This window comes from Rhagoletis zephyria, unplaced genomic scaffold, assembly GCF_001687245.7.
Source record: "Rhagoletis zephyria isolate East Lansing unplaced genomic scaffold, Rhagoletis_zephyria_1.1 Rzeph_scaffold_01202, whole genome shotgun sequence".
In the NCBI taxonomy this organism is placed as follows: domain Eukaryota; kingdom Metazoa; phylum Arthropoda; class Insecta; order Diptera; family Tephritidae; genus Rhagoletis; species Rhagoletis zephyria.
In genome coordinates this window covers 99,666-112,647 of record NW_016158286.1, presented here as the reverse complement: position 1 = coordinate 112,647, position 12,982 = coordinate 99,666, and the positions used below count along the sequence as shown (strand labels likewise).

The 12,982-nt window shown below is 35.8% G+C and overlaps 2 protein-coding genes across 7 annotated transcripts in view; both read right to left on the bottom strand.

Moving 5' to 3' along the window:
- Nucleotides 1-12,982, bottom strand: part of LOC108363144 (trans-1,2-dihydrobenzene-1,2-diol dehydrogenase-like) — a 35,217-nt gene that overhangs the window by 10,103 nt on the left and 12,132 nt on the right. Inside the window, exons 1-6 of one of the 6 annotated variants that reach the window (XM_017616419.1) lie at nucleotides 12,433-12,477; nucleotides 11,857-12,076; nucleotides 9,650-9,941; nucleotides 9,332-9,578; nucleotides 9,001-9,257; nucleotides 5,927-6,005 (exon numbers count right to left, since the gene is read on the bottom strand). In XM_017616419.1, the coding sequence (XP_017471908.1) occupies nucleotides 9,003-9,257; nucleotides 9,332-9,578; nucleotides 9,650-9,941; nucleotides 11,857-12,076; nucleotides 12,433-12,462 (1,044 nt within the window). In that variant the 5' untranslated portion in view covers nucleotides 12,463-12,477 and the 3' untranslated portion in view covers nucleotides 5,927-6,005; nucleotides 9,001-9,002. Of the gene's footprint in view, nucleotides 1-5,926; nucleotides 6,006-8,789; nucleotides 9,258-9,331; nucleotides 9,579-9,649; nucleotides 9,942-11,856; nucleotides 12,077-12,421; nucleotides 12,478-12,599; nucleotides 12,618-12,940; nucleotides 12,976-12,982 lie in introns of those variants that run through there. The other 5 variants (XM_017616422.1, XM_017616420.1, XM_017616421.1 and 2 more) reach the window with 5 other exon arrangements.
- LOC108363146 (trans-1,2-dihydrobenzene-1,2-diol dehydrogenase) lies at nucleotides 4,554-8,724 on the bottom strand. Its single transcript, XM_017616425.1, has 3 exons — nucleotides 8,136-8,724; nucleotides 7,694-8,064; nucleotides 4,554-6,005 (listed from the first exon to the last, which is right to left on the bottom strand). Exons 1-3 carry the CDS (start codon nucleotides 8,503-8,505, stop codon nucleotides 5,736-5,738), a joined length of 1,011 nt encoding a protein of 336 aa, XP_017471914.1. The 5' UTR covers nucleotides 8,506-8,724; the 3' UTR covers nucleotides 4,554-5,735.

The following is a 12,982-nucleotide window of genomic DNA, read 5'->3' as shown; positions in this document are numbered from 1 at the left end:
TAAAAGGGGTATAGAATATCTTCCAAAATTTATAGTTTTCCTTTCAATTTTTCATTCATTTTGCTTTTTTATTTAGTGTTTATTTTAAGTTTTACTTGTGTTAATTTTAAATTCGCTTATAACCACTAAAGATACAGCGACGGAAATTATACATATAAACAAAGCTTCTGAAAATAAATATGACATTCAAATAAAATCGGTTTTGCAAATTATTGGAATTGTTGAAAAGACCCAGGAATTCTTTTTCACATAATCTTGAAATAAGTTCAACTCTAAAACTCTACATAAAATTTTAACGGCTTTTTTTTTTTTGTTAACTATTCCTCGAGTCTCGAGAACTTCGCAAGTATTGAAACCCTAAAATTTTTATGAAATACTAATAGTGTTTTCTTTCCACCTCATTACCCTCTTCTCAAACACAATACTAAGAAGAAGGCAATATTTGTGCTAAAGATGGAAACGCCATAAGTATACTTTTGAGTTTGCCCACTTTCGTGTAAAAAGTGCGATCAGTAGGCCTATTGTGCTCTGAGCTCCTCACAACACCTCAGCTAGCCCTAGAGACTATAAATTTTCGAATAGGTGCCGCGAGTAGAGAGTGTTCACTCCGGAGTGAATTGCAGAACCTGCCTATTTATGGATTATTTTGTATGTGGAAAACATTCGCAAACACATTAAACAGTTTTGCACTAACTATTGTAAAAAATGTGTTAAAATATATGGGAGCATTAATACCATGAGCAAAAATGCAAGTAGGTTCGATTAGGTTATGGAGGCCGAAGGTACAGGTGGCCGAATGGAGTCATCTTAGATTGGCTCAGTTTTGACTCCGACGGTTTACGTGTATAAATAGAACCAGTCAGTTTTCCTCATGAAGCGTGGTAGTTCGCCAATTTTCGACGAGCTTTTAATTCCGAAAGACAGTAGTATCAGTACAGACGGCGCTGCCACACCACGGTAGTCGCAAAGGCAAAAACGTTCCCACGACAGTCGGGTCTACGTAATCCGAATGACTCAGATTTATATACGGCAAAGGACTGCAATTCCAGCTGTATTCCCCATAAAACTTTAAGGGAATTTATATGCTGTTACAACAACAATAACGACAGTGGCAAAGAAAGTGTTCGCTGCTCTCGACTTTCATCAACGTCACGATAGCTGCTGGCGTTTCTTTTCATAAAGCAGTAATTGTCCGTGGGTGGCAATACGCGAATATGTGGGCGACTCTGCCTACATCAAGCGTTCGAGCAATGAAAGTTTGAAAATCCGTTGCTCATCACTAGCAAATAAAATACAATATAAACATTTTTACTGTGCGATTTCTGCAGCATTTCAAGATTTCCAGCTGATCATCAGTAACAGAGCATCAAGAAAGCAACAAGGCTACAATATGGCAGCGATTGTTACATAGTTCGTCCACACTTACTATGTTCAAGAAAAAATTGGTTTTTGAAAAATTTTAATTAAAATTTATTGGTTAGTTCTTTCAAGACAAGATCAGACTTTACGCCGGAAGAAATTGTGGAACTCTGGTTTTTACCAGACTAAAAACAAATGATTTTCTAAAAGTAAATTCCGCTCCAGTTGGTTTAAGACGCCTATAAGAAAGCAAGTAAGATCGAAAAAGTTATCTTAAATAATCCTTAAAATATCATCATATGGGGCACCGTTTTATTTTGCTTAACGTACAAAATAAAGACATCCATAAATATTAAAAAAAGTAGGGGCTTGAAAATTTTTTTATTTTTTTTTTCAAAATCGCAAAAATCATAAAAAATGTTGACTTTGAGCGAGCTTTTGAACTTATATAAATAAGTTTCAATAATATGCCAAATTTACCAGATTTCAAGTCAGCATATTGTAAAATTTTTACGATTAAAAAAAAAACTCAAATTCTCAAGCCCCTAAATTTTGTTCTATTTATCACGAGATGGTTACATCGATACCCTATGACAAATTTTTTGTTGTAGTAGTTGCGTCAATATATCCTTTCTTGAAGGCCGTGCGAAAGACTATCTTACCTGGATGAACTATTCTAACTCTATCGTTCCCACGACAGTCGGGTCTACGTAACCGGAACGACCCAGATTTATATCTGGCCAAGGACTGTCACTCCAGCAACACTCCCCAAAAAGTCTTTGGGGAATTTGTATGCTGCTACAACAACAACAACAACATTCTAACTCTATATTAACTCAGCGCTGTCAGCCAACTATTCTATCTCAGATCTATTGCTAGTGTCCTTTAATTAAGCTTAATATAAGACACAAAAAATAGGTGCGTATGTTTTTGGTGGTAGTTGGGCTGCTATAGCGACATTCATACGTCGAGAATCACTGAAGCTGGCGACGAACTATCTATGGATGCCGTTAGTGCTTTCCGATACGCCATCGGCCTCCTCGCCTGTGTTAGGTGTGTTTGCCTACCGCCCATGTATTCGAAGAGATGCTTCCTTACGTGCCTAGCTTGAGGTTCTGTCTCAAGCAAATGCTTGTACGATTCCTTTGGTAGCAGATTCCGGTGGTTCTGAGAAGCCTGAAACTTAGTACCCTGCATCCAACTAATCCCACAATGACCAAATAAATGGTTAGATAACGAACCCGAATGTCTATTGCACGCTCAACTCTTCACAACACCGCAGCCAGCCCAAGAGACTATTCATTTCAGAATAGCTCCCGGGGCAGGAAGTGAATATGCTCCTCACCCTTCGGCGGGAACCGGCCACACACTCCAGAAGGTGTGATGGAGCCTCCTTGGCAGCGTCACAGAAGCGACACACAGGTCGCTTGACCAGATTCCTATATTGTAACCACCTTGTAAGCTTTTGATTCGGCGCTAGTTTGGTGTTTTCCTTCCTGAGCGCTTCCTTTATAGGGTTGAGACCTATTGAAGGAGCAGACTCTGGTCCTATCGGGGTCGAGGCAGCTGCCAGTCTGCATAACTGATCCGCTTCCTCATTTCCTTTGACTCCCATGTGTTCTGGTACCCATAGCAATTGCATGGTATTGGTTTCAGCCAGAGCATGAAGCCTCTTTACACACTCCAAACCGAACGCCTTGCGTTTCCTTAGGATCCTCTTGCTGTGATACTTCCTCCGAAGGTAAATTTCAGCACACAAGCTAATGGCATAGACTTCCGCTTAGAAGATGCTTGGTAAGGTCGTCGAGAGCTTGTACAACTGAAAAATGCAATGGTTCAAGTTCCAGCATTACCTCCAGCACAGCCCCCGTAATTCAGACTCACGCCAGCCGATGAATATTGGTGAGGGTCTGCCTCGCCATTGCCAAAGTAGTCCTGGATGCCCTGTCCCAAAGGTTACTACTGGTCGAACTAATATGGTGATCGTCCAACTTAGGATACTTGGGGTGCAACCCCAGTATTTTTTTCTCTAGACGTTTGCACACCTTCAGAGGTCTCGTAGCTTTGGAGGCGGCGCTTCAACGTGGGTCCTTCTCGGAGTTTGGAATCCAGGATAAGTCCCAGTGTTGCCGGCAATCGACTTGAGGACCTTGTAACTACTCGGTCGCCTTTTTTTCTTTTCAAAATAATATTTTCTAAACGACTGTTGAATATTCTAGTAGTAGGTGACAGATAGTGCAGAAGGACAATTGAATTCAATAGTTTGGGACATTTTTATTTTTCCTGCTGGCGGTTTTGTAGTCACCATAAACAAAGATCCCCAAGTATGCCTATACATGTGCTGAAAACCCGTTTCAGACCGTCTAAAGAGACTGGTGATTGAAGGCCCATACATTCACCTACATAGTTACGGGTATTATAAAACTCAAGGGTAGAAATTGAGGAACAAAATTAGAAATAATATGGATGGCGTATTTAACTGAAAAAATGCTTAGAAAAGCACGAAATTTTGCAATCTACCGTTTTGTTTCAGCACATTTCATAAAACTAGACAAAATATCGAGCCCTAACCGCAAAAAAAGTGAGCGACATTTTTCCAAAATTTTCTTTTTGATGCAGAAATACACGTAGCTGCTATAGGGTCTTTTCTGCTTCACAAAGGAAAATTTGAAAAAAAAAATCGCATACGTTTTTTGGCGGTTGGCGCTCAAGATAGATAAAATCTTCAAAATTTAATTTTTCGAATTTCGAATCCTAGTCATCAAAACTAAACCTTACGTCGAAACAGGGTTTATATTTATTCAAACTCTTGAAAACCGGGGCCAATTAATTTGATGTCGAATTTTCGAGTGGCTACCTAGTTCTGTAAAACTAAAAAAAGAAAGTTGTCGTCAATATGTCAAGTCAACTCTCGAATTTTTATATTTTAGAAATTTTTTGTCCGTATATTCGTTTCGATTTTAAAATCTGGGGCAAGGCGAATTAATATAAGGTGGTGTTACTAGCTCAGCTGATTTTGTGTATGTGTTTCGCCGCACGGCTTCTGATATCAAATTGAAAAATTTTGTTTGAATTTCCACACACACTCTTACAGATTTTGACAGTCTATGCCGCCAAAGCAAAAACAAAATACATGTAGATTTTTGTTTTTGTACTCCTGCTATCACCTTATATTAATTCGCCTTGATCTCGGGCGAAAAAGTTTTTAATAAAAATGCAAGTCAACTAAGTTGAGCGGAATTTTATTTTTAATTTCGAAAATTGGCAATTTTTAACACAAACTCTACTAGAAACATACTAAGTATTCACTTTCGATAAGTTCTGTAAATATAACAAAATAAAATAAAATATTTAGTGATTACAGCAGCTTCAGTAGAAAGAGTTTATAGTACATAAAGGATAGTAATTTGTGTATGTAATAAATTTAAGACATTTGAAAATGGAAAGTAAAAACAACCTAATTAATAAAAATATAAGCCGAATAAAAAAATAAAATAGATACACTTGTGATCAGCTAATTAAGCCAGCAACATTTTGATCAACTTTGTTTTTTTTTTGTTTATTTAATGTTTATTATTTTTTATAAAAGTCCATCCAAATCCACATTTCGAACTTTGTGCAAAAATTATAAAAAATCTGCGCAAAGTTTCAGCTAAGTTCTCAACTTTTATTCAGATTATTCAGAGCAAGTTTTAAGTTGCTAAAAAATCGCGTTAATTTTTAATAATTTTTTTCTGACTGCATTACGCATTTTTTTGCTTCCATAAAAAATTGTCGATAATATATTTTTGTCAGAAAAAGTTAATTAAAAATCAGCGCGATTCTTTAGCAACTTAAAACTTGCACAGTGTTACCCTAGAATTTAATAGGCTATGCATACTAAAAAAAAATAAAATAAAAAATTCTAAAAACTCTGAATAAAAAGTTTAAAATTTAGCTGAAACTTTACAGATTTTTTTATAATTTTTGCAAAAAGTTTTAAATGTGCATTTATATGGTGTTTTCTATAAAATAAGCTAGACTTTTATGAAAAAATAATAAACATTAAATAAACAAAAGAAAAATAGCCAAAAGTCATCAAAATGTTGCTGGCTTAATTAGCTGATCACAAGTGTATGTATGTATATTTAGATTATACAGTACATATTTGCATAAATTTATGTATGTAGCTACAATGTATGTAATAGTAATTGCATAACACGAATCGAATAAACATAGTTATAAACTATTTAGATTAATAATAATAAAACGAAATGAACAAATTCCTGTACGGGTTGTGCTCGGTTTCCAATCTCATTACAAATTCTTGTGCAAAGTGCACGATGATGATCTAACCTAATTCCTTTCCAGTAGCCCATTTTTATCGTGTCCTATTCTCATAAATCCAAGCACAGTACGTCATCATAGTTTACATTTATTTGCCTGCGTATCTCCTCTTCGATGCGTATTAGTTCTAGGCTTTGCGCATGCGTATACAATGGACATTCCAGCAAACGTTTCTCGATGCATTTGCGCACTTCTTCCGCCTCATAACGTAGTCCACAGGAATTAGTGTGATTGAATTCGAATTTGGCAGCGGGTAATGGCCAAGATTCCGTTGCATTACCGGGCTTCGTCAGCGATGTGCAGCACCAATAGTTATTGAGCTAAGGGAAGGATGGGTATGTAATTTGATATGTAAATACATATGATTTTATGTATTACTAATATTTTTCATATTTATTTTATAAAACACCTCGACAGCTGAGTGGAAGACCGAGCTATCTTCTTAAATAAACTTTTTTCTTTTTTTAATTTATTTTTCTTTTAGTGTTTATATTTTGTTATTTTAAAAAGGCAAATATTTTGATTTTAGTTTATTTTAATTTAAAAATATTTTTTCGTTTAATTTTCTTTCAATTTTTAGATTTTATTGTCTTATAATTAGGAAATTAAAAAAAAAAAAAAATAAGTTTCTAAAAATTAAATCAAATAAAAATAAACCTTTGTCCTCTTCTTAGTATTTGTGCGAAATTTTTCTTTCATTTTTATTCTTTTTTTTTATTAAATTTCCTTTAATTTTATACTTAATTTTTTTAAACAGAAAAATGTTTTTATTTCAATTTCATTTAATTTTTATAAACTTATTTTTTTAAATTTATTTTAGATTTTATTTTGCCTTTTATTATTTTTTTCTTTGATATAAATTCTTTTAATCTTTAGATTTTGTTTTAAAAAGAAAAATATTTAATTAATTTCATTTAATTTTTGGCCAGGATTTTTATTCGCTGCACTATGTCTTTATCGTTGGGAAGCTCATACCGTTCCACCGCACAGTGGTTCATTTGGCATTTTGGGTTCACAATCCACTGGAGCCTTCAATTCCCGCTCAATTTGAGATTTCTGTTTAATTGAAAGCTAATAAAATTGGCATAAGAGCAGTTGAGCCCGATTTTTGAATTTGTGTTTGTTTGTATTAATATTTTTAGTGCAGTGCAGTAAAAGTAGCAATTTTGAAGAAAATCAATTCCCCAGTTTCTGTTAATAAATGTTAGATAATAAAAACTTGTTTAGAACAATTGTAGGGTTCTCCCAAAACGAAAAAAAATTGAAAAAACCAAAAATTTAAATACAAAAAAATTTCGCTACAATTATTATTTTTTTTTGTTTTGTTATATAGATCATTAACGGGTGTTTTGTGTATGCAGCCATTCCATATTAAACGTGACAAAAAGTTTTGATTTTCTGCGCGCTAGGCTTCGATTTGGCTGAATCTTTGCAAATTGTTTAATTTCATACTAAAACTGACGGAAATGGTCCTACAAATTTTTTTTTATTTTTTCCTGCAAATTATGGGCGTGGCAAAAAGTGAAAAAGTCATCAACATGGGTTAACAAAGTTTTTCATAAGTTTGCTAATAGCTATTTCATTTACAAAAATTTTATATCTTTGAAAAGGTAATGAATTGAACTTGAACTACATTGCTGTTCTAAAAGATTTAAAAATTTTCATACAAAACATTTTTACAAAAGTTAATTATTTTTCAATTTCTTTCCCCGCCAACTGATAAGGATTGCTTTTGTTGCACATTTATTTGCACTTTTCCCACCGCTGACGTACGCTTGTTACGTCAAACCCGGATTTGTTTTTCATAACATCATTAGACTAACTGCTGATAAAGTGTTGCTGCTAGCTGATAACACGAATTTCTCTTGCAGCACGCCGCAACACAGTTTAGAGTGACCGCTGTTGTTAACAGCAGTTAGCCGGTGCTTACATTATCGCTTATCAACAGCCAATCGGCCATATTAATTTGCACTGATAAAGCTGCACTCGATAGCTGAAAATAACCAACCTTGATTTCACCCTTGGTGCCCAATAATTTCGCGCAATTATCCAAATTTTCCAAACCCGATATGAATGCGGCGAGCTTTCGATTCTTTCCATAATCCAATATAAATTCACTTTCCACATCGACACCATCACTGTTCAGATGTGCATTGCATTTGATGCCAATGGGAGCGCAGCCATAGACGAATTGACCCAACTGCAATGCATAAAGGCCAATATCAAGCGTAATGGAACCGCCAAGTGAGCGCTGCAAGATGCGTTCCACATCCGCACGAAAACCATGTTGCACTTGTATGTGTGTCACCTCACCGATGCAATCGGCAAGCAAGAGTTCATGTAACCGCGCATAGCTGGGAAAGCAGCGGGACCACATGCCTATGGCGGGGAAAGAAACAAAACAAAACATAATAGTACACACTAGTAGTATTAAACTTATTGTGCTTCACCTTCCATGAGGAATACATTACGTTCCTTTGCTACACGATAAAGCTCTTCAGCTTGCCGCACGCTCAAGCACAATGGTTTCTCACACAACACATGTTTGCTACGCTCCAACATTAGACGCACTACGCGATAGTGGAAAGGATTTAGAGTGCCCACATAGACCACATCGACTTCGGCGTCCAGTGAAAGGGCATCGAAGCCATCGTAGTATTTAGGTATTTCATGACGTTTAGCAAAATCTCTGGCACGGTGCTCTTCCACATCGGCCACAGCGACCACCATATGTTGGCTTTGTTCAATGGTGGACAATGCTGTGACGAAGTCATGCGTTATGCGCCCAGCTGCTGCAATACCCCACTTAAGCACAGGCATTTTTCGTTCTTGTGTATAAGTATATTTTCGAATTATTTAGATAGAGTTGCGCGCTACACGTACGTTGGTAAACTAATGCAAAATAGCAGCGACGAAATCACTGCAAACCAAAAAAGTGGGTTTGATTTGGTGCATCGGTGTGTGGTTATCAATGGTAGCAATCTTGAAGAGTGCATTGAATATATTAGCCGCAACTTATATGTATGTATATATATATATATTTTATTTTTCGTTATTGATAATATATATATATTCCCGTATAAGCAAATTACATACAATGTCAGTAAAATAATATAACAAAAATGTTTATAATAAAAAAGGTTATCATCCCTGTTATACAAGTATGCACTCTATTATTTAGAGGTGATTTGAATGCTATGCACTTTTAAAACCAAAAACAATGATAATTCAGTATCACAAACACTCAAGCACATTCCGCGCCTGGCAGTTTATATACATACAGCAGCATGAATATATAAATGCAATTTTATTTACTTCTAAGCCTCTGGCACGGCAACACCGATTTGACGCCTAATCTCATCCTGCACTTTGGCAATAATCAAACTCTCATTGTGCGTAACATTCTCGTTTTCGATTTCAGATTTTAGTATACTTTGGCGTGCAGCCTCAGCCTCGTACCGCAAACCTTCAGAATCCTTGTATTTGGTTGCCAGTTTGCCCTTAGGCAAGGGCCATACCTTCTCCTTACCATCGATATCGATGATTTTGGTGGGGCACCAGAAATCGATTAGCTGCGTGTTTAAGATTTTTGTTATTGTTTTTTTTACTTAAGAACTCAAACAATTTAGATAAACCGAAATCCTACCGTGATTTCGCCTTTGCTGCCCTTGAAGACAGCCTTATTCGCCAACTGTTCCTTTCCTCCAAAGATTAATTTGCCAACGCGCCCACCTGAGTAATGCAATACGGCGTCCACATATTTATCCACACCCTCTTCGTTGAGTTCGCCTTTTGCCACGATTTTTTCGGGCGCTTCTTGGAATCCCCACTGTGAAGCCTGTATGGTGTAGACACCCAAGTCGAGCACAACGCCACCGCCTAAATCTTTTTTTCTGTTAGATCATAAGAAGGAAAATTAATAAATCTTAAAGGCATATGTGCTTTTTAATTTAAATACACTTACGTCAAACGTTCAACATGACTTAAATCGAAACCAAATGCCACTTCCACCTCTTTGAGTTCACCCAATGCACCGCTCTTGATCTGTTGGCGCAAATATTGAGCAGCTGGGAAGAAACGTGACCAAATTGCTTCCATAAGGAAAAGTTTTTTGCTTTTGGCGAGATCAGTAAGCTGCTTCGATTCCTTGTAATTCATGCATAGTGGCTTTTCGCACAATACATGCTTGCCATGTTCGAGGTATAGCGAAGAAAGTTCCAAGTGCTGTGGGTTCAAGGCGCCAATGTAGACAATATCTGAAGGGGAATACGCATGGATAAGGTTATTAATGTAATGTTGTAATAGCATACAAATCCCTAGACTTTTTGGGGAGTTAGGCTGGAGTGACGGGTTTTGGCCAGATATAGTATATCTGGGTCGCTCCGGTTAAGTTTGTACGTGTCTAATCGTTTTTCATATCGATTTCTGAGAGGATGATCGACCTATCTCGGCCAATTCGAAAACGCCCTGTCTGAGAAAATTTTTCGACAATATGCTATTCCAGAATTTGGTTGAAGAACGCCCTATTTTAGAATTTGATTGTAAAACGCCCTATATCAGAATTCGGTTGAAAAACGCCCTATCTCAGCTGCCAAATCAAAAACGCCCTATGTCAGCACATTTTTAATGTGTTTTCGTTTGAGGTAGGGCCTTTTTGAACCGAATTCTGAAATAGGGCGTTCTTCAGTCAAACTCTGAGGTGGGGTGTTCTTGAAAAGTTTTCTGAGATAGGGCCTTTTCGAATTGGCTGTCGAGATTGGTCGAATAGGTTGAGAATAACCCTATTATATTTTTTCTAANATAACATAGTAAAAATGATTTGACAATAATCATTAATGTTACTAAGAAACATATACATCAAACTACAGTTATGGCGTCGAGGCAGTTTTCCGTTATGCGGCGCAGAAATACCTGTATCAAATAAGCTGTGACCTAAATTTTTGTGTCGTAGTTGCGATTTCGCACTTGCAACGCAATTGCATATAGAAATATAAGATCTTTTTATTGTAATATGTGAGATGGAAATAGGGCTTAAGATTTACATTTAAAAATCTTCACTACTTGATTTTGTTTAGAAAATATGACGATTTGTATTTCTCTTTGGTTACTGTACCAAATAACCTGTGATCCACTGTATATATATATATTTTTTTTGTCGCTTGCATTTTCCATGAAATATATTCTTGCCTTAGATGTTTATTAATATAAAATTTACGAAAGCCAACCAATCTTAAAAAATATCAAAGATACAGTTATCTCTTATATACCCAGCGCAACGAAAATGTTCCTTGCAATTATCGGAAAGTCTAGATACTTTTGTTGTCGAGTGCAAGTTCAATACAAATACATACATACATATTTTCAAGTGGCTTTAGAAATAATCAGAATATCAAATAAATATAATTTTGATGAACTTTTTTTTAATAATCAGCACTTCATCTAAACCTTAACTTCGATTGCACATAGTTCGGCCGCAAATTGCAAAGACGAGCAGTCACATAGCAGTGCACATACAAAAATAAAATGAGTACTGTTCCTCGATAATCTTATCAACTGTGAACGTCCTTTTCAGATTACTTTTGTCAGTCTGATAAACAGTCATTTACTTAAAAAAAGGATAAAATAATTATTAACTTTTAATATTTTCTCTTAGTTTGTACTTGAATTTAGGTTAAGGTATGCTTAGCATTCACAGAGGTTTTGTAGAAAAAAAACAAAAACAAAAATGAAATCATCACTACAACAATTTATCTTTTTGCAGAAGACGCTCGAAGATTATTGTTTAAGTAAGTAAGTTTTAGCAAAAAACAAAACCGACTTCAATTCTCTGGTAAAACTTCAAGATTACCGTTAATTTCTTCATGATCCAATAATCGGATCTAAAGCAAATTAGGGTGGGACCTCCCCTGAGGCACCAGAAAAAGAATTATCGAAATCGGTTAATGTGGTCCAAAATTATGCGATAACATACATAAAAAAAAATCCGATGAATTGAGAACTTCTCCTCCTTTTTTTGTCGGTTAAAAAGAGAAAAATTAATGAGGTAAATTATTATAAATTTTTAATAGCTATATTTTAACATTTCTAATAAAATTGACATAAAATAAACTCAGCCTCCTATTGAAGTCGGTTTGGTTTTTTGCTTAAAAATTACTTGTTAATAAGACTTACCCACGTCAGCGAATTCGGCCAACTCTATATAACTGCCAAAAGCATTTGGAATTTCATGTAACGTAGCGAATTCCTCAGCGCGATCCTTTTGGCGTGCAGCCACCGCAACCAGTTTGTGATCACTCGCTGGTAACGTGCTTAGAGCAACAGCGAAATCATGGCTAATTTTGCCCGCAGAGACGATACCCCAACGCAATGCCATTTTAACTTTATTTGCAATCTGTTGGAGAAGAAACGTAAAACTGAATGAAGTTGCGCGTGGACAGTTTATTAAATACAAAGTAAATTGGTAAGATAACCAGCAAAAAATAAGTTTATTATTTTTTTTTTTGAAATCATATGAGATAAGACCCCAAACGTGTGCTGATAGTGCATAGTAAATTGCTTACGAGTGGTGCTGATAAGGATAATTAAAGTGACCTCCTCCGTGCAACAATTTTTGTGACTCCCCGTGTACGCATTTTTTGCAATGCATAGTCATTGTTATTTATAATAATTGAATGATAATCGAATATCATCCTAGCTAGTAAGCAAACAGCAACCACAAATAAACAAACCTAAACACCTGTAGCACACAACTTCACAGTCACTATTGCACAACTCCATCTCAAGGTCAAGTGAAATTGCACGAGATTTATGCATGCGTTTATTGAAATTCTCTGCAACTTTTGTAAACTATGTTCCACTTAATATATTAGTATTATCTCCTAAGATAAAATTTAAATAAAATATCAAAAACTCACAAATTTTAGGCAATTAAGGTCGGTGTTATGCAGACAAACTTTTGTTTGCCAAATTAAATGGCGGCTGCTTAGTTTGCTCGGAGGTGGTTATGTCGAGTTTGGCACAGGGTTGCACGTTCATTATGGTTTTCATGGCTATTGCCAACACGAAATGAGAATTTCAGATGTACATAACGCGCAAAATTTAAAATTTTTGTATATGACAACACCGAATTTGCTGCAGTTTGACCAAACAAAATTAGTTTGCTGTGAGAGTCGCCAAACTCGCTCTCTCCGAGTTTGCTGCAACAACAATTGCACGCAGTTTGCCAAACAAAATTTCTGCATAACACCGACCTAAGACAAAAACCGGCTAAATTCGCAATATCTTTTATATTCTGCTT